This window comes from Corythoichthys intestinalis, chromosome 8, assembly GCF_030265065.1.
Source record: "Corythoichthys intestinalis isolate RoL2023-P3 chromosome 8, ASM3026506v1, whole genome shotgun sequence".
Classification (NCBI taxonomy): Eukaryota; Metazoa; Chordata; class Actinopteri; order Syngnathiformes; family Syngnathidae; genus Corythoichthys; species Corythoichthys intestinalis.
Genome location: NC_080402.1, coordinates 49,466,604 through 49,492,629, shown reverse-complemented (window position 1 = coordinate 49,492,629; position 26,026 = coordinate 49,466,604). Strand labels below are relative to the sequence as shown.

The 26,026-nt window shown below is 41.0% G+C and overlaps 1 protein-coding gene across 5 annotated transcripts in view; it reads right to left on the bottom strand.

Moving 5' to 3' along the window:
- Positions 1-26,026, bottom strand: part of usp34 (ubiquitin specific peptidase 34) — a 120,486-nt gene that overhangs the window by 78,335 nt on the left and 16,125 nt on the right. For all 5 annotated transcript variants that reach the window (XM_057842813.1, XM_057842817.1, XM_057842814.1 and 2 more), the window contains exons 3-13: positions 21,397-21,916; positions 18,485-18,535; positions 17,822-17,971; positions 17,658-17,725; positions 10,122-10,314; positions 9,978-10,039; positions 9,735-9,816; positions 7,187-7,279; positions 5,101-5,226; positions 4,390-4,519; positions 4,172-4,287 (exon numbers count right to left, since the gene is read on the bottom strand). In XM_057842813.1, coding sequence (XP_057698796.1) covers positions 4,172-4,287; positions 4,390-4,519; positions 5,101-5,226; positions 7,187-7,279; positions 9,735-9,816; positions 9,978-10,039; positions 10,122-10,314; positions 17,658-17,725; positions 17,822-17,971; positions 18,485-18,535; positions 21,397-21,916 — 1,591 coding nt within the window. The remainder of the gene's footprint in view (positions 1-4,171; positions 4,288-4,389; positions 4,520-5,100; positions 5,227-7,186; positions 7,280-9,734; positions 9,817-9,977; positions 10,040-10,121; positions 10,315-17,657; positions 17,726-17,821; positions 17,972-18,484; positions 18,536-21,396; positions 21,917-26,026) is intronic.

Here is a 26,026-nt window from a genome sequence, read left to right as displayed (position 1 = left end):
GAAGAAAAGCAGGCCCAAACCATGATGCTGCCACCACCATGTTTGACAGTGGGGATGGTGTGTTCAGGGTGATGAGCTCTGTTGCTTTTACGCCAAACATATCGTTTTGCATTGTGGCCAAAAAGTTCCATTTTGGTTTCATCTGACCAGAGCACCTTCTTCCACATGTTTGGTGTGTCTCCCAGGTGGCTTGTGGAAAACTTTAAACGAGACTTTTTATGGATATCTTTGAGAAATGGCTTTCTTCTTGCCACTCTTCCATAAAGGCCAGATTTGTGCAGTGTACGACTGATTGTTGTCCTACAGACTCTCCCACCTCAGCTGCAGATCTCTGCAGTTCATCCAGAGTGATCATGGGGCTCTTGGCTGCATCTCTGATCAGTTTTCTCCTTGTTTGAGAAGAAACTTTGGAAGGACGGCCGGGTCTTGGTAGATTTGCAGTGGTCTGATGCTCCTTCCATTTCAATATGATGGCTTGCACAGTGCTCCTTGAGATGTTTAAAGCTTGGGAAATCTTTTTGTATCCAAATCCGGCTTTAAACTTCTCCACAACAGTATCTCAGACTTGCCTGGTGTGTTCCTTGGTTTTCATAATGCTCTCTGCACTTTAAACAGAACTCTGAGACTATCACAGAGCAGGTGCATTTATACGGAGACTTGATTACACACAGGTGGATTCTATTTATCATCATTGGTCATTTAGGACAACATTGGATCATTCAGAGATCCTCACTGAACTTCTGGAGTGAGTTTGCTGCACTGAAAGTAAAGGGGCCGAATAATATTGCACGCCCCACTTTTCAGTTTTTTATTTGTTAAAAAAGTTGAAATTATCCAATAAATGTTGTTCCACTTCACGATTGTGTCCCACTTGTTGTTGATTCTTGACAAAAAAAATTAAATTTCATATCTTTATGTTTGAAGCCTGAAATGTGGCGAAAGGCTGCAAGATTCAAGGGGGCCGAATACTTTTGCAAGGCACTGTATATGGTTCGAAACACTATTTGACAGCAACTTTTTCTTGATTTAAGTAAAAAATGACCATTTTTTTTAGATGTATGGATTTAAGAACAAATCGTAATATTTACTTCAAGTAAGTGGAATAATCTGATTCATCTTTTAACTATTCTTTAACACTCAAAACAACTATTTGGCTAGATTTAAGAAAAATAATCTGATTAAGACATTATAATTTTTTTACTTGCCTCTGCTGTGACCCAGGCAGTTCTTATGAGTGGAGTGTGGTTTGGTGCATGTTGAAATGATCATCTAACCACTGTGCCGTCATGCAAAGCATGCTTACTTGACTGATAACTGATGTGATCAGCATGTTTACCACGAAGAATGGTGGTCGTATAGGGCAGGTAAGCACGCATCCGAAAAGTAGCGCAGGCTCGGTATCTGGCAGCGTGGCTCCAAATACTGTAAAGCCATGTCCTCCACGACAATAAGCGGCTAGTCAACGAAAGCTATGAAGTGCATTATTTTTTCATCCAGGGCTTTGGCTCTCAGGACACGTCGGTCAAAATGTCTCTGCTTGTGAAAAGCTTCTCCCATCATCACAAACCTCGTAGCTTTCTATTTGTTTAAGGCACCGCTATCAGCTTAAGCCTTCGTGTTAGCGGCAGCCTCGTATTGGACAAAACAAAACAAGAATTGGACAAAACTAGGAGTGGGAACCTCTTGGTACCTCACGATATGATATGATACGATTTGCGATACAATGCTCACGATAACGATCTGACGATATGGTGATAGAACGATTATCGATACATTGGTCAGGAAATCATTCTAGGATATTCTACAAACAACTAATAAACAGAAAAAACAAGCTTCTGCTGTGAATTGGAATGAGTTTATCGTTAGTAGACGTCCAATCCATTTGAACTGGGAGGGTGGCAGCGAATGCACGAATGTTCATTCGCTGCCATCCCTCCCACTTCAAACGGATTGAACGTCTATGGCCGGTAGTGGCAGCCAATGCCAAGCAATGAGGAAATTTTGGGCCATTTAAGGTCATTTACCTGTTCATTTTCAGTTACTTCCTGTTGATTTTGGGGTATTTTATGGGTCTCTTCCTGTTTGAGTTACAGAACAGGAAATGAGCTGGGAATCACCCAAATGAACAGGCAGTGACTCAAACTCAACAGAAAATGACCTGTAAATGCCCTAAAATGAACAACAAGTGACCTGTAAATGCCCTGAAAATCGGACAGAATGACTGCGAATGCTCTGGTTTCGAATGAACAAACGTTCCCAGTCAATGGATTGGGCGTCGAGCAGTGTCAATGCAGCCTTAGAATTAACTGAGACACTATTATGGTGGAAGATTTATCTAGCAACTTGTGGGTTCTTTTTTTTTTTTTTTTTGAAGACATTGACACCTTTTCAAAACGATATCTCGATTCTTAAGCCTGAGTTATACTCCTGCGTTGCGGTGACGGCGCAGCGACTACGGCGTCATTCGACAGTGGATAGTTCTGCGGTGAGGGAACGCGTTGCTCTGTAATTCACCGCCAAGCCACTAGAGGGGTGTGGCGTTATGTTTGTACGGTTTTGGGGCATGCTTGTTGACTTCCGCTAGTCTAGTGTAACGGAGAAAAAATAAACAATGCAAGATGGAACTCTTGAAAGTAAATATTCTGCTCAACAACATTGAATAAATATTGAACATACAAATGTTGAGGGGCAGGCGACGCAGAAGACTGTTTCGAGGCGGTCTGGCCGACTTTTGATGCTGCACAGAGAGTTTTAGACTAGCTAGCTAGCTTCAAACTGGTGTCGAGCACTGCGTTCAAGGCCTGCAAAGCCCTCCAGCCCGATTTGTTTGCCGTGTTCTACAACCAGCCAGTGGGAAGCCATAGCAGATTTCTGGCGTCTATTTAACGCAGGGGTCCCCAACCTATTCCACTAAGGCACACTGTGGGTGCAGGATTTCATTCTTACCAAACAAGATGACAACACTTTTTCCCCAATCTGGTGTTTTACAAGTGCAATCAGTTGATTGCAGTCAGGTGTGGCTTGTTTTAGCAGAAGCCTCATTGGTTCAACTGTCTCTGCTGGATCGGCTGGAACAAAAACCAGGACCCACAGTGTGCCTTGAGGACTGGGTTGAAAACCCCTGATTTAACTTCCCAAACTGCGTTGGGAGCCTTGATTTTAACGTTATCATAAAAAGCACCGAGGCACTCTCAATCAGTGATGATGTATCGTGTGTGAACTGTCTGTTATTGAAAATTAAAGATCAAAACTCTTTTGACACCAAATCTGTGCTTTATTCTTCATATACTTGAAGTGTGACACGTAAATAGGTCACAGACTCACAGCAAACATAAGTACACAATAAATGATGAAGTGCACCAACCAAAAATACGACATAGAGGGATAAAAAGTTGGCAGTTTTTGGCCGACTGGGTCACCGCTTCGTGTGGCCACTCGATTCCGAACACACACGTCTTGGTGGTTCTTCCTTTTCTTTTTTTAAAAATTTTCTTTTCAATCGCCGACCTTGCCATTTAGCAATCACAATAATGTCTTGACGAGACTTGCTCTTCGATGATACTCCCGTCGGCTCGGTCCATTTTTGCGTGTAGAAAATAATGTTTGATTCTATTCTACAATGGCGGTGATTTCGCGCTGAACCGGAAACAACAGCCTGAGCGGACCAATCACAGTCCGTTTCTGCCACGTCATACGCGTCTACGTGACGCGAAGGTTTGAAAATTCGAGAGGAGCGCGTCAGCATGAGGCGCAGGGTCGTAACTCGGGTCTTCCTTGACGGCGCAGGTCTGACGCGGAAGTATAACTCTGCCTTTAGCAGGAGCATATCGATAACCTTTTGGGATACAAAGTATCACGATATATCACCATTTCGATATTTTGTCACACCTCTAGACAAAACTGTGTCTATAGCGCACATTTAGAGGCTAAATCAATTATATAATTATCTGATTGCATTACTAGTTGATAATTATCGGTAACCAATACTATCGTGCATCTTTAGTCACACCAAATGTTCATATTGTGGCCTACATGACCCAAAAAGTGATTGATAGCTATTTTTGTAAATTAGCAAAATTAGTCGCTTGCCTGATAACAAAATATTCACAAAAAGCAAGAGGCGCTAATTCCCTTTTTGAAGTACTATTCTATATTATGCATATATTATTACCTCAGTGTCCGAAAGCCTTTGCTGACCACGCTTGCTTCCCGCCATCATCTGCTCGTCGATGTCGCTGCTGGCGCTGTGCTGCGTGTCGCTGCTGTCCGGGCTAGCGGCCGGGGAGCCTGACCGACACACGACAGCAACATAAACGTTACACTAATGCGAAGTTCTCCACAGTGTTTTTCAGTGACCCTCACAAGCATTCCTATCAGCATGACACTGACCCTTCTTGTTGCCCATGGCAATGTTGGTGTTGAGAAGCGAAGCAAAGGAGCTCTGCTTGGACAGCTGGGCTTTGGCGGCCAGAGCGTTGTTCCACAGAGCCTTGATGAGCATGGAGGCCAAGTAGAGTGTCTGCAAAGGCGCGACAGTCTCCACTAGGTTACTCGCGCCAAAGGTTGTGTGAATAGGGACAATAGGCACTCCACTATTTACAAATAATAAAGCCTTTTCTTGCGGTTTCATTCAGCAGTGGTCATTGGCCGTTTGTGCGTCAAACTTAACAGTTACTGTTAATTCAATTTAACTCATTCAATCAAGTTTACAAGATTAATCTTGATGAAATGAGTAAGGAATACCTATAATAAGTCAATTGAGATAACCTGCAGTATACTAAGTTATGTCTACCTAAAACCTTAGAGTGACGGAAGGAAGTCAATTTTTTAAGTGTATGATCTCCTATTCCTCCTTAAAATGGGAACACTCGTGACATTCTTGTGCAACAATGAAAAATAAATACATTGGTGCTTGTGACTAAAGTAATCAACTTATGAGACTGAACTAAGATTTCAATGAAGAACAGCAAATGAGAGACAATACGTAGCAGCAACAGAGACATGCCTAAGCATCAGACCTGCAAGGAACTCCAAGTACAAGCATCCTTCTGGAACATAACTCATTGTGGAGCATACGTATTTCATGAAATTTACTGATACCTGCTCAGTGTGCGCGCTGGGGTGCAGACCTGAGACCAAGTTGAGAACATGACGGAGGGGCACTGGGTCCAAGTTCTTGATGAGGGAAGGAAAAAGGTCATGGATGTAGCGGCTGCAGTGCTTCAGCTGTGACAGGAAGCAAAGGATGGTCATTAATTATGGAACAACATTAATAACAATTATAGTTTTCAAGCTTTTCAGAAGTACCAACTGTGCCTTAAAGGGTACCATGGATAGACATGTAGTTCTTAAAAGATAAATGTTAGTACGAGTTATAATAATTTCATATTAAAACCCCTCTTAATGTTTTTGTTTTAATAAAACTTGTAAAATTTTAAACCAAAAAATAAACTACTTACTGCCGTACTTCCACAGTGTCACTCTTTAACTATGTAAGGTAGTGATTTAAATACACCACAAGGTGTAAATGGTGAGTTTTAAATTAATTCGAGATCAAGCCAATGAGTGCATTTTGTCCCTCGACTGACGTCGCAATTTCCTTCTCGGTGCAGGTCCATTGTGCCTCATTTGTATGTTGTCTTTACAACATACAAGACTCCTGATAATGGCTCACAGCATCATAGTTTGTATACTGTGACTAAATATTGCCATCCAGTGCATTTGTTGAGCTAAACGAGTTGCTAAAAGGTTTAGAGTTTGACCAAAATCTGAAAAGGTTTTATGTATATTTTGCATATCTATTTTGATTGTGAATTTGTGAATGTCAATTCTCTTTGCATTGTTGTTGAACTGTGTGAGGATAGAGCCTTATAATTACAGATTAAAGCACTTTTATTTTTGTGAACATTATTGAGAGAGATGAATATTACTTTTATTTTATTTTCACTATATGATACTTATGTTTGTTGTGAAGGCGTTGTCAAAGCTTATGCCAATGAACAGTGCAGTCCAAGCTACGAATCTGAATGCCTGTGTCCACTCTTTCTCTGCCTCTTAGATCTCAATGTGTAAAATAAGGAGTCATTAAAATCTGTTGGGCTGAAAATTATACAAATAGCCAGCAATGAAACAAAATTTAATACATTTATTCGTTTTCCGTGTCGCTTCTTCACCGGAAAGCAAACTTCGGGAGCAACATCTGATAAGTCTGATAAATTTGAGAACACCGGCATGATGATCAACAATCTGGCCATCTGCTTTTACGTGACAAACAAAAGGTAAGACATCATTAGACGTCTCAGTAGAGACAAACTGCATCAGCGTTTTCGTGTGTGGTACCGGGGCTGTCAGCAAAAATAATCAAACACAACAGCTCTGGATGCTAACTACTTCCATAATAATATTGGAATAAGTTGGATCACACAATAGTTTACCGTGAAAATCTGCAAACAGTTTTTGACATCAAACACTCTCCTGCTCTCGTCACTAGAGCAGGAGAGTTCTGTCACTTGCTAACTTGACACATGATCGCCACTCGTCTCATCCCATCTTTCCTGTTCATTTTGCTTTTGCTGTCCTTCTCATTATGTTCCACTCGGGTTTAAATTGGAAGGGCAGAACTGATGAGATGTTTATGTAGTTAAAGAGTGGCACTGTGGAAAGCCGGCAGTGTACCCATGTGCAGTCACCGCCCTGCGATGTCAACAACAATGGCAACCTAGTAGTTAAAGTAATTTTACAAATTTTATCCAAATGAAAACATTAGGAGGAGTTTTAATATCGAATATCATTACTCGTACTGACATTTATCTTTTAAGAACTACATGTCTTACTATCCGTGGTACCCTTTAAGATAAGAGTTCCTTTATTTCTGGGTTTCCAAAAATGCAGTTGACCAAATTTTATGCATTCTGATATGAGTCAAATTTCGGATATAACTGCCGCCATCACATATGTTTCCTTGCAGTGGAAAACCAGGACAAAAACAATTAGTGGTGCTCATGCATAATTAACTGCCAACTGCACCATGTTTGAAAACGGAACTGTATTTGGCAGGGATTCTTTTGAGTATCACAAGAAGATGCCCGCACATCCACACTGATTGGACTAACACAAATAAATAAATAAATAAATAAATAAATAAATAAATAAATAGGCACTGGAAAAACAACTATCGGGTTTTTACCTGAGCTGCAGCCCAGATGCAGTCCACGTGCTGCGTGCTGAGTCGGCCCTCCGCAGCCAAGAAGTTAAGGATCACTTGGCACTGTTTAATGATCTGAAGAAAAACCACAACGTATGTAGATGGTGAGGAACTTTGAGCAATCCATCAGTTAGGATTATTAGCGTTTTTAATTATAATTATCAATACCGCCATGTTTGACCAATACACTAGCTAAAAGTTAGCTAAATCCTTGTAAGCATGTAAACAACAAAACAGTCAATCTGAGACAGGCCCGAATGATATGGGATTCATTGCGATTTTTTTGGGGGGGGTTGCAATATTAAAACTAGAAGAATTTTCACCAGAAAACTTGAATAGCTCTGTTTAGGATAGGCCTGAACGATATTGGAAAAAATTAACATTGCGATATACTGTATATTGCCAAGGCACCACACTTACTTTTTGCAGTGGTTGCACTGGTGCGCCTAACTTTTTTCTTCAGGTGCACCAGCACAAAATGTAGGCGCACACACATTTTTCATTGCATCATCTTTAACGCCATAATTCTTCACAACATTCATATAACTCATTAGGGGTGTGACAAAATATCAAAATGGTGATATATCGTGATACTTTGTATCCCAAAAGGTTATTGATATGCTCCTGCCAAGAATCCAGATATGGTTTTAAAAAGGTGTCAATGTCTAAAAAAACAAATAAATATAATGGAACCAACATGTTGCTACAAAAATCTTCCACCATAATAGTGTCTCAGTTAACTCCAAGGCTGCATTGACGGTGCACGACGCCCAATCCTTTTCGACTGGGGGTTTTCAAGGCATTTACAGGTCACTTGCGGTTCATTTTAAGGCATTTATAGGTCATTTGCTGTCGAGTTTGAGGGGCTGTTTACATAGTGACTCTCCGAGAATACGTAAAATTTCTAATTTGCATTTATATGGGCCCGTCTCCATTCGAACAATGTCGCAATTCCGCATGAAAACAATGTAGTATTAATGCCAGGCCCTAGGGGGGAGTGCAGATTTACAAGGCGACCGCGAACGATGCACTTTGACCCCAACAAGCTCCTCAGCCTGGGAAAAAATATGCCCGCCCACTCAAAGCAATGGCATTTTTCTTTTGTTCAAAAAGGCACAAAAATGGAAACATTCAAACTATTTAATTTAAAATTATTAAAACAGTAAATTAAAGCCGACATTCCACCATATTTGCTGTTTTTAATGTTTAGTAGCACTGTTGCGCACGCCCAATGTGATGGTTACGAGTGCTGACGTTATTGGCGCGGTCTCGCGCCGCAGGAGCTTTTGATATTCATGCGGAGCAAGCCCCCCTCAATCCCCCACAATTGAATTCTTCCACTTTGGAGGCAGGATTCAGAATTTTTCTTCTTCGCCGACACCATATGAACGCGAGGCGATTCTGCTACTCAGTCATTGCGTCTTTGTGTCGCTGAGTCGCCGAGTAAACTGCCCCCCAGTCACTCCCTATTCGTTTGGGTGATTCCCAGGTCACTTCCTGTTTTGTAACTCAAAATCAACAGGAAGTGACCCATAAAATACCCCAAAATCAACAGAAAGTAACTGAAGATCAACAGGTAAATGACCTTATATGGCCCAAAATTACCTCATTGCCTGTCATTGGCTGCCACTGACGGCCATAGACGTTCAAATGGGAGTGTGGCAGCGAATGAACTTTCGTTCATTCCCTCCCACTTCAAACGGATTGGACGTCTACTAGTGATAAACTCATTCCAATTCACAGCAGAAGCTTGTCTGCTTATTAGTTGTTGGTGAGAAAATTATTTTAGGATATTCTACAAATGTATCGATAATCATTGTACCGCCATATCGTCAGATCATCGTTATCGTGAGCTTTGTATTGCAAATTGTATCGTATCGTGTGGTACCAAGAGGTTCCCACTCCTATAACTCATCATTCATTCATTTTCCTAACGAGGGTCGCAGGGTGCACAGCTAACTCCAGGCAAAAGAACTGTGAGGTGGACATGCTAACCACTGCCGTGCTAACGTGCCTGCCGCCTTCATAATGTGAATAAATTTTAAACAAGAATAACTCAGAAAAATGCTTGTCTTTATTAATTGTTCCATCGAGTCCAACCAGCTTCTCACGCCTCCCTCATAGAAGCAGTGCGACCAAACTGTTTTTTTTCTATGTCAACAGTGCAGCTGGCATTTGGTACTTAAAGTTAACGATGACTTGACAGGTTTGTTGCTTTGATCTCGCCATCTACGACTCGGTAGCTCTAACTCGTTCATTGTGTAAGTGAGAGGCTGTTCTCGCCAGCGTGATTGTCAAAGTGTGTGTGAATTTGTGGCGCTGTACAAGCATGAAGCAGAAAAACGAGTTTACGTGTCCCCCCCCCCCCCCCCAAAAAAAAAAAAAAAAAAAATATTATTATTTTTTTTTTTAAATATTGCACGCCCATACGATGCGAGTATTGTGCATCCGCATATCGCAATGACAATGTTTAAGTGATATATGGTTCAGGCCTAACCTGATATTGCAGTTTGCAACAAAAGCTTCTTACCTCAATGTGCAAATTGGGTCCAAATAGGTGTTCGACCACATTGTTGTGGATCAACCAGTCAGCCAGATCCTTGGCTATGGACCTAATAATGTCACACACAAGGACAACTTGTACAAAATGAAACACAATCACCCATTTAGACACATGCATCCATGCAAACCATCGAGAAAGACACAAACGGGGACTACCTACACCCACAGACAGATACTGAATATGTGCATTCACACAATCACGCTAACTTACGTTTCTGTGTCAGACACCAGTGACTCGTTGTTACACACGTCGTTAAAAGTGTGCAGCTGGTTCTGAAAAGTGACACATGTTTTTCAAACCAATTCTATCTTAGCAGAATGAGCAAAACGTCACTGCGTTTGTGAGGTGACTGACCGTTATCTGGCTGAGTCCGGCCAGCCGCATAGTGAGTGTGGGCGACATGAAGTACTTGAAGGCTAGGTCCAAGCTCTCCTTGTCGAAACAAAGTGCACTGTCCAGAGTCTCCTTCACTGTGCTCCACATTAGGTCGGCCATGTTCCGAGCCGTACTCTGACGCAGCTCCTGGTCAGAAAGCTTGCAAAGGTACCTGGAGGCAACACAAGACAGACCACACCGTGTTTAACGTCGGCACGAAGGGGGGGTGCAACCGGGTATGTTGTCCCGGGCCTCAGGACCATTGGGGCCCCTGAATGACCCTTAATTTATTTTACTTTACATTCACACATTTCTTTTTTATTTAAATCATTGTCTGATTAAATATTATGTTCTATTCGATATATACTTAAAAACTTTAACATATTAAATATGTTAATAGGTTTGATCCCGCTCTGGCGCACTCAAGGCTACACTACGTACATGCCCTGAAGCGGGAAATTAAAATCTGTCCTTGTGATAAACTCTAAACATGGAGAGTAGTCATAAATCTGGTGCAAAGAAAATAAAAAAATAAAAAAGATGAAGATCATAGGGGTGAACAAGAAAAAATGATGAAGGTTTTAAAAGGGGGACAAGAAGCTAGAGATTTAGGGCTAGAGTTGACTGTGGACGGTGATGTCAGTAAGTGAACAACAGACGCTAACACTGAACGTTTACATTCGCGATCACTGTGACAAAAGCCCGATTCGAGTCTGTCACCGGCCGCTTGCAGTCTATTGAGCTGCGATATGACAAGACATGCTGCTCGCGTTGAGCCGAGGAGAGAGAAGGTGATGGGAGATCAGGGATATATGTTAGTCTGCGGGGAGCAGGTGCGCGAGGCTGAACAGACTCTGGTCCGGCGGCTGGATTTATCTTGGGTTTAAAGAGCATATGACACCAGAAAAAAAGTCTTAAATGGCATTATTATGTGAATTAGAATCATATTTTGAGACGATTCGACTATATACAACAATTTAGCAAAGCGCAGATGACGAGAAATTAGTCTTTTAATCTGCCGGTTAGCCACGCCTACCATTATAGGGCTTTAGCGTCCCCAACAGGTGGATGACGTCAGCGGTAGACTGGGCTCATCGGTTTTACTATTCAGCCCATTGAGGGGGAATTGTTCAGAACCAGGAAAACGCGACGAAGAGAGCCGCAAAATGTCATTGTTTCAGTCTCTCTACTCCAATATTTTTACAGGATATTCTTTTTATGCAAGTATTTTTCCCCAATAGCTATATAAATGGCTTGAGAAGGACCAGTCAGCCCGTCGAGGGGGAACTATTCACAATGAGGAAAACGCGACGAAGAGAGCGGCAAAAGGTCATTGTTTCTGTCTCTTTACTTCCATATTTTTACAGGATATTCTTTTTATCCAAGTATTTTTCCCCAATAGCTATATAAATGGCTTGAGAAGGACCAGTCAGCCCGTTGAGGGGGAACTATTCACAATGAGGAAAACGCGACGAAGAGAGCGGCAAAATGTCATTGTTTCTGTCTCTTTACTTCCATATTTTTACAGGATATTCTTTTTATCCAAGTATTTTCCCCAATTGCTAAATAAATGGCATGGTCAAGACAAATAACAATCTTGTGCTAAATGGAATATGAAATAATAAAAATCCATTTATTCAAGACGACATGGCAAAATTACTACATAATGGTCAAAACTGTCGACTTCACCTTTACTGTCGCACCTCCCGAACGATATTTTATGACACCTAAATCGGACATATGTCATTTCCCTTCCCCGGCTTCGGAGAATGTAAACAAACCAGAAGGAGTGACAGCTAGCCGACATGCTAACCCGAACCGAGTGAGGTTTCAAAGTCTTCAAAGCGGAAAATCACACAAAGCTATCCTGGATTATTTGACATGACGACCCAGTTGTCGAATGTCTTTGTGGATCGGCAAACCGCCCGGCGGAGAGCAATTTACAGTTCGTTCCCCGGAGGAGGGTGGCTGGAGCTAACGCAGCTAACGTGCTGCTGCTAATGCATTAGGAGAGCTTTTTACATGCCTATCAATGATCAAACGTAAGTAGTCCTTCATTTAAAGGAAGTTTGTAGTGTTTACTTTGTAATCGCTGTATTCGTATTTGACATAATACAAAACAAGATGTTTACTCACTTCCTCGTAAGTCCAATGGTCCCACAGTAAATATCCACGGTGAATGGGAACCTTTTGAAACTCCAAAAAGGCGCATACGCCTCTCCCTCATACAGAATGATTTTTCTGCAGCCGTTTGGCTGGCGTGATGCGAAAAATAAACGTATTAATCCGCAAAATCAGCTGAATCCTTCGTCCTCATACACAACAGTACACTGTAGCGTGAAGAGGACGTCTTCTACCGTACACGTCACAGCGCCCTCCTCCTCAATGCAAGACCGAAGCCGGAAGTCACTCATTTTCCTGGCGCGGGATTAAAAAAACTAAATAAATATAGCGATCGCTTCCACACACATCCAAGCGGTCCATATCATTCAGGAGCATAAAATACCGCGTGTATTATGAAATAAACATGCTTTTTCGTGTCACAGGCACTTTAAGCCCACTGTGTATTATAGCAAATGCTAATACAGTATTAGCACTCAATGGAGAGTCTCCATTGAGCGTGAGCTTGCTCAAAAACTGGGTTTCACTGATGTTATAAATGACTTTGCTGTCAAAAAATCTATAGTCGCATCATTGTTGGAGGGCTTGATAACCCCAAGGATGTGGAGGGGGCAGGCACAGGATGTTTAGTTATGCTGTTTTGTTGCTTAGCAGGCAGGCATAGCACTCTCAGTTGTATTGTATTGTAGCCTACATGGGACAATAGATGGAAATTGTTTATATTGTGTCACATCACACTAGGGTCTGTTAAATTTAACTGTATCTCAAATAAAATAATTTGAAAATTTACACTGCCATTGCTTGCAAAGCATTAATAGTACTGCGTATGTTGTCGTGACAAGCCGGTGGCAGGGGTGGGGTGGGCCCTATAATGGTCTTTTGTCCCCAGGCCCCTGCAAGTCTGTTGACAGCCCTGGTCAAGACACACACACACTTCAAAGTACAGTTTAAGGGTCAGAAATATTTGAACAGGAACACAAGATTTTGTATTTTAGCTGTTTACGAATAAATACGAAAAGGATATAACTATGCTTGTAAGGTGAAAAGTCCTTGTGCTTATCAATTATTAATTAAGCGCAAACTTGAAATAGGTTCACTACAGCAAGCTGTTTATTGTGAATGACGTGGAAATTTCGCTTATGGTCTTACTTAACTGGTTATAAAGGTCAGCTAAGGTGACGTCTCACCTCCCAACTCTTTGACCATACTAGAGTAGGCATTTTTTGAGGGAGTTTTGAAAAAGCTCAGGTGTAGTTTTGAGAGCACAGCTGTGTCACCGACACAGGACAGAGCAACAAAAGGAAGGGATTGGGGTGAGCGCTGCCGCTCCAAGCCATTTCTCGCTGCATATTTGGGACATAAAAAAAATTTTTTTAGCCGTTTTAAAACCGTGACGTTTTCATAACACAGGAAATCTTGAAACCGGTAAACGGCACACGCCTAGTCAAGACAGTGACATCCACACAGTTGTCAAGACACAGTGAAGACACAGTGAAGACACACACAGCCAGTCAAGCTGGAAACATGAACCAAACACATAAGCAAACAAACAATCACAGTGAAGATGCAGATAATAATAATAATAATACATATTATTTCTAGAGTGCTTTACAAGCCACACAAAGACACTTCACAAGAAAGATGGAATCACAATAACTACATAACAATCATAAAATACACATACACGCAGTCCTGACGAACACACATCTCAAGATTTGACATGAGACTGTTACCGGTCTCAAAGTATACTGCGGTATGACAACATCACGGTTTCAAAACCACTAACATTTTCCATTGTACCGTCCCTATGGTATTTGTCATTTTTTATGTCCCAAAAATGCTGCGAAAAATCCTTCGCTCGCAGTCACAGAGCACACCCCTCACTCTCCTGTTGCTCAGTGTCAGTGAGTTAGCTGTGCTACAAGATACCTGGAGGAGGTGAAACACCTGAACACCCCCCCGTCGAAAAAAATTAAGTCGCTGGTATGGGAAAACTTCGGCTACAGAAAAATTACAGAAGCCCGCGTTTTAGAGGAGGAGGGCCAACAGACATGTAAAACATGTTTGCGGAGTTTGTTTGCCGAGGAAGTAATACCTCCAAAAGGATTTCCCATTTATACAAAATTAAAGGTTAGCAAACACTGTCATTAACGTTTCCCACCAGGTACGAGAATTAAGGCTGAGTTATGCTTCTGCGGCAGAACTACACCGTCAAAGCAGACCCGATTTACGATCCTCCGTCGTAGCCTGACGTTCAGCTCATTGACGCCGTATTCGCCGTCACCGCAACACAGAAGCATAACTCAGGCTTTAATTCCAGCATGTTTAGTGTATGTAGCGATGGTAAAACAATATAACGTAAGCTTGTTAAGGTATCAGCCGGAAGGAAAAAAAAAACATCAACCACACTGTTAAGGTGGCTGGTAAGATAATAGGCTGTCCACAGGTCTCCTTAACTGATATTTATGAGAGGCAGGTTATGAGGAAGGCAAATGACATACTAGATTGTGCAGCTCATCCCCTTCATTGTTCGTTTGAGGTCCTCCCTACAGGCAGGAGATTCAGAGTCCCTTGTTTTAAGTCCAACAGGACAAAAAACTCCTTTTTACAAAGTGTGATTAGGCTGGTAAATTTACACAATTCTTGCACAGAGATGCGAAGCTGTCTATAGCATTTTTTAAAGTTCTAGTCTTTGTTATTTTATGTGTAGGTGTTCTCTGTTGTTGTGTTATGTGTGTGCTTACCTGCTGTAACATAAGTTTCCCCTTTTAGGGGACAATAAACTTAAACTGAACTGAACTTAACGACGCAGGTCACGTGGCTAATTAGCATGCCAAGATAGCTAACTAATTTCATCTGTAACATAAGTTTACTTTTGTTTAAGTCCTCTATTTTCATAATTTAGGCTATGGTGTTTTTTTCTCTCTGGCGACTGTGCGTTGAGTGTTTGTATAATGTAAACATGATGCCAGTTATACACACATGCTTTTCATGGAAAATAATTCAATTATTTTTGTTCTGATGATGATAATGTTGAGCTGTGACTAGGGATGCAACGATACAGTTAAGTCATGGTTCGGTACGATTTTCGATAAGAGGGACATGATTTTTGATCCGATTCAATACATTTAATGCTCTAAAACAAAAAATACTAGTGTTTTTTAAAAATGTTTTTTATTTTGATAAAAAGCAAAAATAACAATGCCATCATATAAACATGCAATCTAGTGCATAATATTTATGTGCTTACTTCTTACTGATCTGAAGAAATTTTGTATAAAAGTGCTAAGAACAATCTTTACTGTTTGTTAAGTGAACCAGGGCACACTATTGATTGCTATTACTCTCTTAGCAGGTATGTTTACCATATGAGGAAAAACATCCTATTTGTGTTCCGAGTCCATCTGTGTCACGTACTGGATACGTACGTATGGACTGATTTGGCCTTCTTAACTTCCATTCAGTCATGGCGGTTTTTAATGCATCGATGTAGTGTCTGGACTACGTGTCCCATGATCGCTCTGGGCTCACGCAGCCAGTGGCATGGGACTTGGGGGGATCTAACGTAGCACTTCTAGGTCGCTATTTGATGATATCTAGTGTGTGCGCGCAAGTGTTGTCGGGCATTAAAAAAAGTTAACAAACGCCACAGAAGTCATGTCTACTAATTACTGCACAACACCAGCATTTGACAATTGACTTTCATAAACAGGACGAGTTTGAAGTACAGCACTCTTAATTTGCCACTAATTGTTCATCATGTAACCATGAGTTAGCTCTCTGTGACCCACGGTCTTAACCTGTCTGTTGTCGAAGCGAGGTTATACGTAGCAGCCAAGTTGGTAACACTATATTGGCTGTCTTTGTTGTACGTGTCCGTAAAAACAGTCTTTGTTTAATATGTACGAGTGGGGATAGCATATCAGCTCACCCAAATTGCTGCCAAACAACGGATCTGTACGATATTGAAACAGACAAGCCGCCTCCTTAAGTTTCTGTCTTTCCTCACGAGCAATGATCCTCGTGCGCCACTTGCCTGGTATACCAGACTCACGATTGAGTCTGGCGACCGTCCGGCGGATCAAATTCCGAGGGCGGAGCAAGCCACAGCAAACAGACAGCAGAGTGGACCAATCAGCGACGGGCAGACGTGACGTTGTTAAAGCGAAAAGTAATTAGCGTGAGCGGAGAATGAAGAAGTTTATTCAACATGGCTAGCGCGAGCCATGTTGACTGTTGTCAATGACTTGTTTCGATGTGTTTTTGGTAATTTAAAACTGGTTTTACCGCGGATTGGAACATATTCTCGGCTCTCCCGTTCGCCATCTGTGTTGTTGTAGACAAGACTTTCAGCGCGCAAGAGTGACGTTACTCGTTAAGAACACGTCACGCAAATAAACGAATCTGATTGGACGATTGATTTTTTTACCTTGCTCGAGAGGCCGTTAATGGGCTGGGTCCCAGACTTATTTCGCACAGGGTTTGAAAAATACAAGGAGAATAGTCTGGTTGTGCCAGGCAAGTGCGCCACAGCTCCCACCTTTCATGCAGTTTAAGGGGAGGAGGGAGAGGGGGGCTGCTAGCGGCAAAGTTTGTTTTTTGAAGGCAAAGCTGGGCCAGACATTTTAGCGAGAGAGACGACAAAAATAAATTCGGAAAATACATTTTGGGAGCTTTTCATTTGGATCAAACGTTTTTGCGTATTGAATCGAAGAGGGCGTATCGAACAGTTCAATATAAAACCGAGTATTGTTGCATCCTTAGCTGTGACCGTGTGTTTAGGCTTACTCAAAGGACTGCGTTTATTTTAATTTAGAATATTTCAGTTATTATTTGTTATTTTTTCAAATTTATTTTAACTTTTTATACTTATGTTCCAATTTGCTAATTAAAAAAATTTTTTTTTTAAATCCTGTTCAGTGGATTTTTTTTTTTAACCCAGACATCTCAACATAACACATTTTAGAGTTGTAATTGCAATAACGTGATACGGTGAAACAGTGCTATTTTTCCTTAAAGTTATCATACCATCAGAATCTCATACCGGCACATGCCTACTCAAGATGCGTACACACCCGGTAACATGACAACGGTCAAGAGTCACAAACATCTAAGGGTGGGGACAGATAACCTAAGCAAGAAGCTAACTCATGACATCTTCCCTAAACGCATTTCTACAATTCATGTTCATCAATCTTTGCTTGCCGATTATCTCTACCTAGGTCAAACAAGGAGAGAGTTGCCAACGGCCAGGAAACTGTTGCCATGGTTACAGCAGCTCTACCTAGCAACTACGGTACATTGTGATGGAATGTGGAGGAGTCAGGCACAATGTGGTATGATATGAAAGCGTTTTTTAAAGATGCATAGATTCGTAAGACAATGTGAACTCACCGTATGACGTAGGAGCGAAAAGGGATGATGTGTTGCATGACGGCTGGAATGTGAAGCCATATTCGGATCTGAGGCCAAACCAAAACAAACAAAATCAGAACTTGGAGGCATATTATTAGCATTGGGCTACGTTCAGATTCTGGATCAGGGGAAGTGGTTCTCACGTTGGAGACGATGGTGATGAAGGCGTGCGCAATGGGGAAGGGAAGGCTGTCTGGCGTGGCGGCCTGGAAACATTCCTTCATCAAAGACAGGCCGTGCTTGCTGCAGAACAGACAAACATAGCGCAAAAGGTGCAAGGGAACCTCCACATCCTGAAAACAACAGGTACACATTTTAATGAAGCGTATGCAGAGGTGTACCAAGGCAGAAGAAGACTGCTTAGGCCCACAACAAATAAACTCAAATTACCCCCCAAATTACATTTACAAGAATAAGTTTTATTTGCTGTCCTCAATTAAAACCAGGTTAACATTGAGTTTGTGGAATAAAAATTGCAATTTGAATAAATGTAGTCAGAACATAAAAGTGTGAAGCCATATCAAAGCTGTGCTGAAGTCTGACAGCAACGATGTTTGAGCCTGCTGACTTAATAATTTATCACGAAAGATAAATTACATTCCAATATTCATGTTTTCACCCCCCTTTAACAACAAATGTGCATGTTTAATATCCTAGAAACCTGTGTTTGTCAAACAAAGTCAAGAGTTAATTGGTGTTAAGCTGCAAATTCAACTAAAAAAAAGTTAGTTTTGCTGTATTCTGTAAAAGTTACAATGTATATAGCTGTGAGGAAATTTTGAGCGTTCAAAAGGTGTTTGCCTTACATTCATGTCACAGTAGGAGCCGAGAATGCTGCTCTCATGGGCAGATATGTCCTGAAAAATAAAGTCACTTTATTAGTCATGTAATTTATTATACATATATCTTAACTCTCCGGTGCATCGTGATTATTACAGTGGACAGTTACTGAAACGTACCTTTCTCTTCAATGCTTTGGTTTCTATGATTTAACTGCATAGCAACCTCAAGAGTGCTCTCTGCTGCTATACTCTATTGAGGTCAATTCTGTGGTTAATTGTTGTAACTGCAAGTAAATATCCTCTGAATCAAAGATAGCAGACTACCTACCACCCAAGTCGACGACAACTGGCATATCCTGTCAATACTTCTATGCCCACTACACTGGCATAAAAAAAATATTGTGATGTACAGCAACATCTCGGGAAAGATAATACCTGTTTGGAATATGAAATGTTTTCACATAATATATAGAAATGTATGATTGATTACCTATGTGTCCAATGAAGTGGACATTATGCAACCCCCAGTATATTTTTGAACACGTGACATAATTGTGTCAATTTTTCTATGACTTTTAGTTATAAGTTAGTATGTAATAGTGGTGTCAACAATAATCCATGCGACGATGCATCCTGATGCAGGGCATGGACGATTCGATCCAATGCGGGCAACAAGCCGAATCGATTCAGCGCATTTTAAAATATATAAGTACGTTAAAAAATCTTCCCCGCGCAATTCCAGTGATGCAACGGATTTGGTTTCCCCATTTGTATTATTTTTCTCATGTTTCATTTTTTACACACTGCATAACTCTGGTCAAGTTTCCCACCAACCTCGTAGAAACCAAAATGTCTCTAGATGTCTGCTTTCAATGTCTTAGGTGCATCGATCTTTCTCGCTCCCTCTTTCTCCGCTTCAGCCATTGTTATGTTATGTCCTATCTCTTAGAGGTTAGATCTTGTGCCCGAACCCGAATGGGTCGGGTTGGGCCCAAAATGTTAAGCATTCACGTTCGAGTTGGGTCGGGCTGCCGCGCTGGACTGATAAATTATTTAAAAAAAAAAAAAAAAAAAAAAAAAAAAAAAGGGATAAAACCGAGAGCAGGCTCTCTGTATTGTGCATTTGCTTGTGCACGCACATGAAGCAGTGGCGCCGCCCGCTTTTTCTTCTTCTCCTCCGCGGTGGTGCTTGCGATTCGTTACGAAAGACAATTTTATTTATGCACACAAAGGCAACATAAATGTGATCCTTTTGCATCTTCTCCTCTGTGTGTCTGCAAAATCGCATGTTTTTTTTTTTTTTTATATTAAACTTTCCTAGCGTTATTTCGTTGTGTAAATGCTTATATAATGATCATAAAAATAAGTAGACTATTTAAACATTAAGAAAACTTGCATTATTTCTGCCAACTCGAAGAAATGAAAATAAATTGCTGCTGCTGCGTTTTTTTTTCTGCGTCACTTCAAGCCGCGTCGGGCTTCAATACCAGCAGGCCGTGTCGGGTCGGGCTGGATTTTCTAGGCCCGATCTAACCTCTACTATCTCTCTGCTCTCTCGATTGCAAAAACAGATATTTCCTCATGTTGAAACAGATTGTTATGGCTGCTAAAACGCTGCTGCACTTCATTTTAATTCATTATTTTTTTATTGTTATGTGGTAGTTACTGATTGCATTTCTAAGTTGATTGCACATATATAGTGGGCTAGGCCTATATTTTACTTTTGTTCTACATTTCAATTTAGTTGATGTTTTGTTTGCAACTTAACTGATCCCTGGATTGATACTGCGATAAAGATGCTGCTGCACTACAATATTTTCTTTGTCGTTTTCTTTAATATTTACTTGAATATTTTTATTGATGGGTCGTTGTGACTAAAATACAGTGACTTATTACTGATTTTGCACATGAGTTCAGATGTTGCACTGTGTGAAAGGAAAAATTTGAAAAAATCAGAAAAAACCTTGACCAAGGATTTCATGATTCATGCATCTGGGGAAGTACACCAATATATGTGTATCTAAACTAAAAAACACTTTTCAAAGAGCCAATTCATACTTAATTTCAAGAAAGTCAAAGGAATATCTGAGATTTCATCAGCCTCAAGCTATACTAATCTTCAAAAATTTAACAAAATGAACACTTCTGTGTGTAGGGTCTTTCACTTTTTGAAAGAAAAATGTTTATTAACCCTTTATAGGGCAGTCATTGAACTCATTTCCTGCCATTTACAGCTCTATAGATCCAATACATTTTGACTAGGAGAGGCTGGCAGCGGATGATCACTTAATTGCAGACAGGCCAAATGGATACTGTTTTTTCCTCCTTTTGGTTGTTCATGTTTTAATGAACATTTTTTAGCGTTGTGTTTTACAGTGTTTTATCACTTTAAGGCATTAAAATGACAATTGTTCACTCAGTTTCAAAGTTGAATTGTTGTTACATTTGTTGACATTTTTTTTTACTGTACAGTACATGTAACCAAGATAGCGGTCCACATATACTACTTAAAAGTAAATTGTTTTTTTAATGGGATTTTTACCAAGATAGCCGTCCACATATACTACTTAAAAGTACATTGTTTTTTAATGGGAGTTTTTTAACCCTATTTTTTTTTTCAAATATATTTTAGAGCTTTAATTTTGATATCGTGGCACCTCGATATTTTTGCTCAAGGTTAACACAACATGAAAAGCGGACCCATGCGGAAATGTGGCCTACATGACTCACAACGTTATCTCCACATATGTGGACGCCAGATCTTAATTTTTAAAAATCCTAACCCCATTACCAACAACAGACACTCGCACTACAAAGGGTTAAAATCCCTGCAAAGTGGAAAGAAAAACAGATTGAAAAAAATTGTTAACGAGCCAGCAGAATATGTAAATGCGCATGTCTGCCTTGTGTGTGTTTGTGTGATCTTGTGTGTTTACCTCAATGGTGGGGTGCGTGTTGTGTTTGTAAGCTGTGTAGAGCGGGAACTGGATCTGGAAGATCTTTGCGGCGCACAGCAGCAGCTTCTCCCGCTCCTCGGTGCTCCACGAGCTGAATGCATCGTAGCCGCCTCCCGACCCGTCACTGCTGCCGTTGCCTTCCTCCTCCTGTTCCTTGGGCCCTGCTTGAATTGGCGTCTCAGCCTGCTTCCGGCTCAGGTTGTGGTCCGGAGACAGGCCGTCCTCTTCTGCCGAGTCCCGCTCCACATTGACAGGCTCGTCCTCTCCGGGTGAGCTCGGACGATGAGGTGGCTCACGTGTGGTCTGTTCTTCATCAGGATTTTGGCACTCAGCGGCTGCCACTGCCGGAACGGCCTCCTCGGGATGGCCGTGGCGGTGGAGGCGGCACAGGCGGTCTCTGAGGCCGCTGATCTGTCCGACCACCAGGTTGATGAGCGCGTACACCAGCTGGTTGAAGATCTCCAGGTGCTTGTACTCCTTGAAGCAGCACAGGCATTGTCTACACAGAAAGCAGCGATAGGTAAGGCAACATGCAGTATAGCAACAAGAATTAACCACATACAGAAATAAAAACAATTAGGACGCCACATCAATGATTATTGAATGGTTTGATAGTGGATTTATTCCTTTTAGACCATGTTTAGCAGAAATTTGTGCACTCCTCAGAATTTCAGCATCTCAACAGTAAATTTTCTCTAAGGATGCAACGAAAGGAAGATTCTTTGCCAAAACCGAAAATGAGAAAATCAAGGCCAAAAACAGTTTTATTTTCTTGAATGGAACATTTTGTGCACTTTGCCAAATTTTTATAAGTGAGAACATTTTTTCCTTCTTTAGTGATGTGTTGGCATATTTTAAATCAATCAAACCTTTAATCATACAGCACTTCTCAAGCACAGAAAATGTAGCACTAAGTGATTTACATAATAAAACAGAAGCAAAAGTAGAACAGAAGCCATATTATGGGTCAACACATTAAACACTCGTGTTAAACTTTCGGGGGTTTTGCAAACAACAACTTTTTTTTTCCTAATGCATTATTGATTTCTCTTTGCAATTTAAAATCTAATGCCCTCAAATGAATACACAGGGTCAAAGGAGGATACATATTTCATAAATATAAAATGGAGTGTTAAACAATGAGAATCGAAGAAGAGGATTCTCCGTCTGAAATCTAATGTTTGAAAGTACAGGAGTCCTGGGGTTACGATGTCATCAACCTATGACGTTTCGACTTTATGACGCCCGTGCCTCGTCCACGATCAAGTCCCCTGCACCATAGTTTCTGTTTAGCTAGTGCATAGCAGAGGTCGACTGATGTATCAGCCGGCCGATATATGGACTTTTTCCCAACATCGTCTGATTTAAAAAAAAATAAAAATAAAAATAAAAAAACACTGCTGACTGACTGTAGGACCCCGGAAGGACCTTGCAACAGCTTTAAGGCAGGCTGCTACAGGAAGCTTATGGCTTGTCTGTTTTGTAAATATTGTAAGATTGCATATTCTCTCATGCAAAATTAAAAACTGGCATGAAAATGGGTCAGGGGTTAAAAAGGTGAGAAAGGTGTGGAGGAAATATGTTCCGGCGTTCTGCCAAAATGTCCGCCGTCGGCAAAACGTCCTACATGTGGAGAATTTGACCATTTTAATTTTTCACATAAGGCTTAATATTCGAGTTAACGGGGGTTTAATTCGTTGAAGGAGTTGATTTCAACCACCATTGACTCGCGCTAGCTTAGCCACTCTGGAGCCCTGAAACTAACAAATAACTGTCAAACTGCACATAATTTGTTCAAATCATTTCCAACGACTAATTAAACCCCGGCTAACTCAAAGATTAGGCCTAATGTAAAAAATTCTGAACTTCCCCTTTAAAATAAAGACCATTGAATATGGCCCTTAAAATGTTGTCTATAAAAGTTTTAGAGCAATAAAACAAACAACACAAATGAATAAAATGAACAGGAATCCTTCAAAGTATTTCATAATGGGTCCAAATTATTTTTCGAACAGATCATGTGACTATAGAACCTTAGAGACAGCCGTTTGCATTGCTTAGCCAAAACTACAGCTGAGGAGGCAAGATGGATATTTAGAATGTCTTTAAACCTAAGCTTTCAAAACCCTCAACAACAACTGAGCTTGAACCGAGGATTGAGCACGAGCAGTATCAAAAAGTCCTGGCTGTCGTGTTACCTGTTGTGCTGTAATTCCAAGTGGTGCTTGAATTGGATGCTTATAGCGGTGGACAGTCTTTTTGAGCCAGCGCAAAGTTTGCAGCGCACGGAGATATTTTTGTTATCTTTACTGGACAAAAATGTGAAGTAATGGCTATGTTTGCAGTGTGCAAATGCAGCCGTTTGTAGTATATCTCCTGCCTATTTCATTGCATCCTGGCGAGGTAGCAAGGCTATGTTGTTTTGGCCGCAAACTCCCAGCGCTCACGCATCATGGTAATACACGAGACCCTTTTTGTTCCATCCCCGATTAAAAAATGTGACATGTGATGTCACTCCCATGACTACAGTATTCTTCATTCTACACACATTATGGGGCAATAACAAAATAGTAACGCACAGGCATCAAGGAAAGTAATTTTACTCAGATTACTGATTTAGAAAAATGAACGCGTTAGATTGTTCTTTACTGAAAGAAAGTAATCAAATTAGTTACGCATTACGATACCGCGTTATTGACAACACTGCTTTTATATTACCGTTAAATACACAAGCTTGACGCTACCTTAACGGGAGCTATTTTTTCACCGGACGCTCCGGCAGTGTTCAACGCAAGCTGCAACGAACGGCAGTAACTTTGTCATACCACAAAATATGAAAACGAAAACCATTACTCACTAAATTCAATATGCTGGCAAATGCATTCATCTAAAAACAATTGGGAGTGATACTTTAGCTCCTCCAGCGAATGTGAATTTGTGCTTAGTACAAGATCATCTGTCGCAATTAGCGATCTTTGACGCTCTTTTTTTTTTTTTTTCCTCCCCGCATACAAACTTGTCTCTCTCTCAGCGGCTGTGATTAACCTCAACTTCCTAACTAAGCCTTGCCTATCATTCGTCTTTGTAAGTTTTTAGTAACTTTGTGTATTGAATTTGAAAGGAAAATGTGTGTTTTGTTTTTGACGAACTTTTTCATGAAGCTAAACTGTTGAAGCTACTCACATGTGGAAAAATACGAGTGTACAACGTTTTAAATGTATTCATTTGGTATATTTCAGTTACCACGATTTGAGAGATCAATAAATTGAAGAATTTACGCTTTGCGTTTGGAGTGCTTGTTTTTGGGTTTGCTGGAATAGCGTCACTGACACACGCAGCATCAAACAGGGGAAGGGGTAAGCGCTGCCGCGCCAAGCTAATTCTGGCTGCATTTTCAACACATGAAAAATAACGAATACGTACTACTGTATGACGGAAAATTTTAGTGGTTTTGTAACCGCGACGTTTTCATAGCATGGTAATCCGTGAAGGTAACTGGCACATGCCTACAAACGACCCCCCCTCCCCCTTAAAAAAAATTCTCCTCGGATCTACACGATTCACGTAGGTCATCCTTTTTGACTTCAGAACGGCGAATTTCGCCGAAAGGTGAGAGATTTTCATGCCTGTAAAAACCATGTTGCTTTCGCCTTTTAAAGAGCATACGACACGAGAAAAAAAGTCTTAAATGGCATTATTATGTGAATTAGAATCATATTTTGAGACGATTCGACTATATACAACAATTTAGCAAAGCGCAGATGACGAGAAATTAGTTTTTTAATCTGCCGGTTAGCCACGCCTACCATTATAGGGCTTTAGCGTCCCCAACAGGTGGATGACGTCAGCGGTAGACTGGGCTCATCGGTTTTACTATTCAGCCCATTGAGGGGGAATTATTCACAACGAGGAAAACGCGACGAAGAGAGCCGCAAAATGTCATTGTTTCAGTCTCTCTACTCCAATATTTTTACAGAATATTCTTTTTATCCAAGTATTTTTCCCCAATAGCTATATAAATGGCTTGAGAAGGACCAGTCAGCCCGTCGAGGGGGAACTATTCACAACGAGGAAAACGCGACGAAGAGAGCGGCAAAATGTCATTGTTTCTGTCTCTTTACTTCAATATTTTTACAGGAAATTCTTTTTATCCAAGTATTTTCCCCAATTGCTAAATAATTGGCATGGTCATGACAAATAACAGTCTTGTGCTAAATGAAATATGAAATAATAAAAATGCATTTATTCAGGACGACATGGCAAAATTACTGCATAATGGTCATAACTGTCGACTTCACCTTAACTGTCGCACCTCCCGAACAATATTTTATGCCACCTAAATCGGACATATGTCATTTCCCTTCCCCGGCTTCGGAGAATGTAAACAAACCAGAAGGCGTGACAGCTAGCCGACATGTTAACCCGAACCGAGTGATGTTTCAAAGTCTTCGAAGCGGAAAAATCACACATAACTAGCCTGGATTATTTGACATGACGACCCGGTTGTTGATTGTCTTCGCGGATCGGCAAACCGCCCGGCGGAGAGCAATTTACAGTTCGTTCCCCGGAGGAGGGTGGCTGGAGTTGATGTGCAGCTAACGTGCTGCTA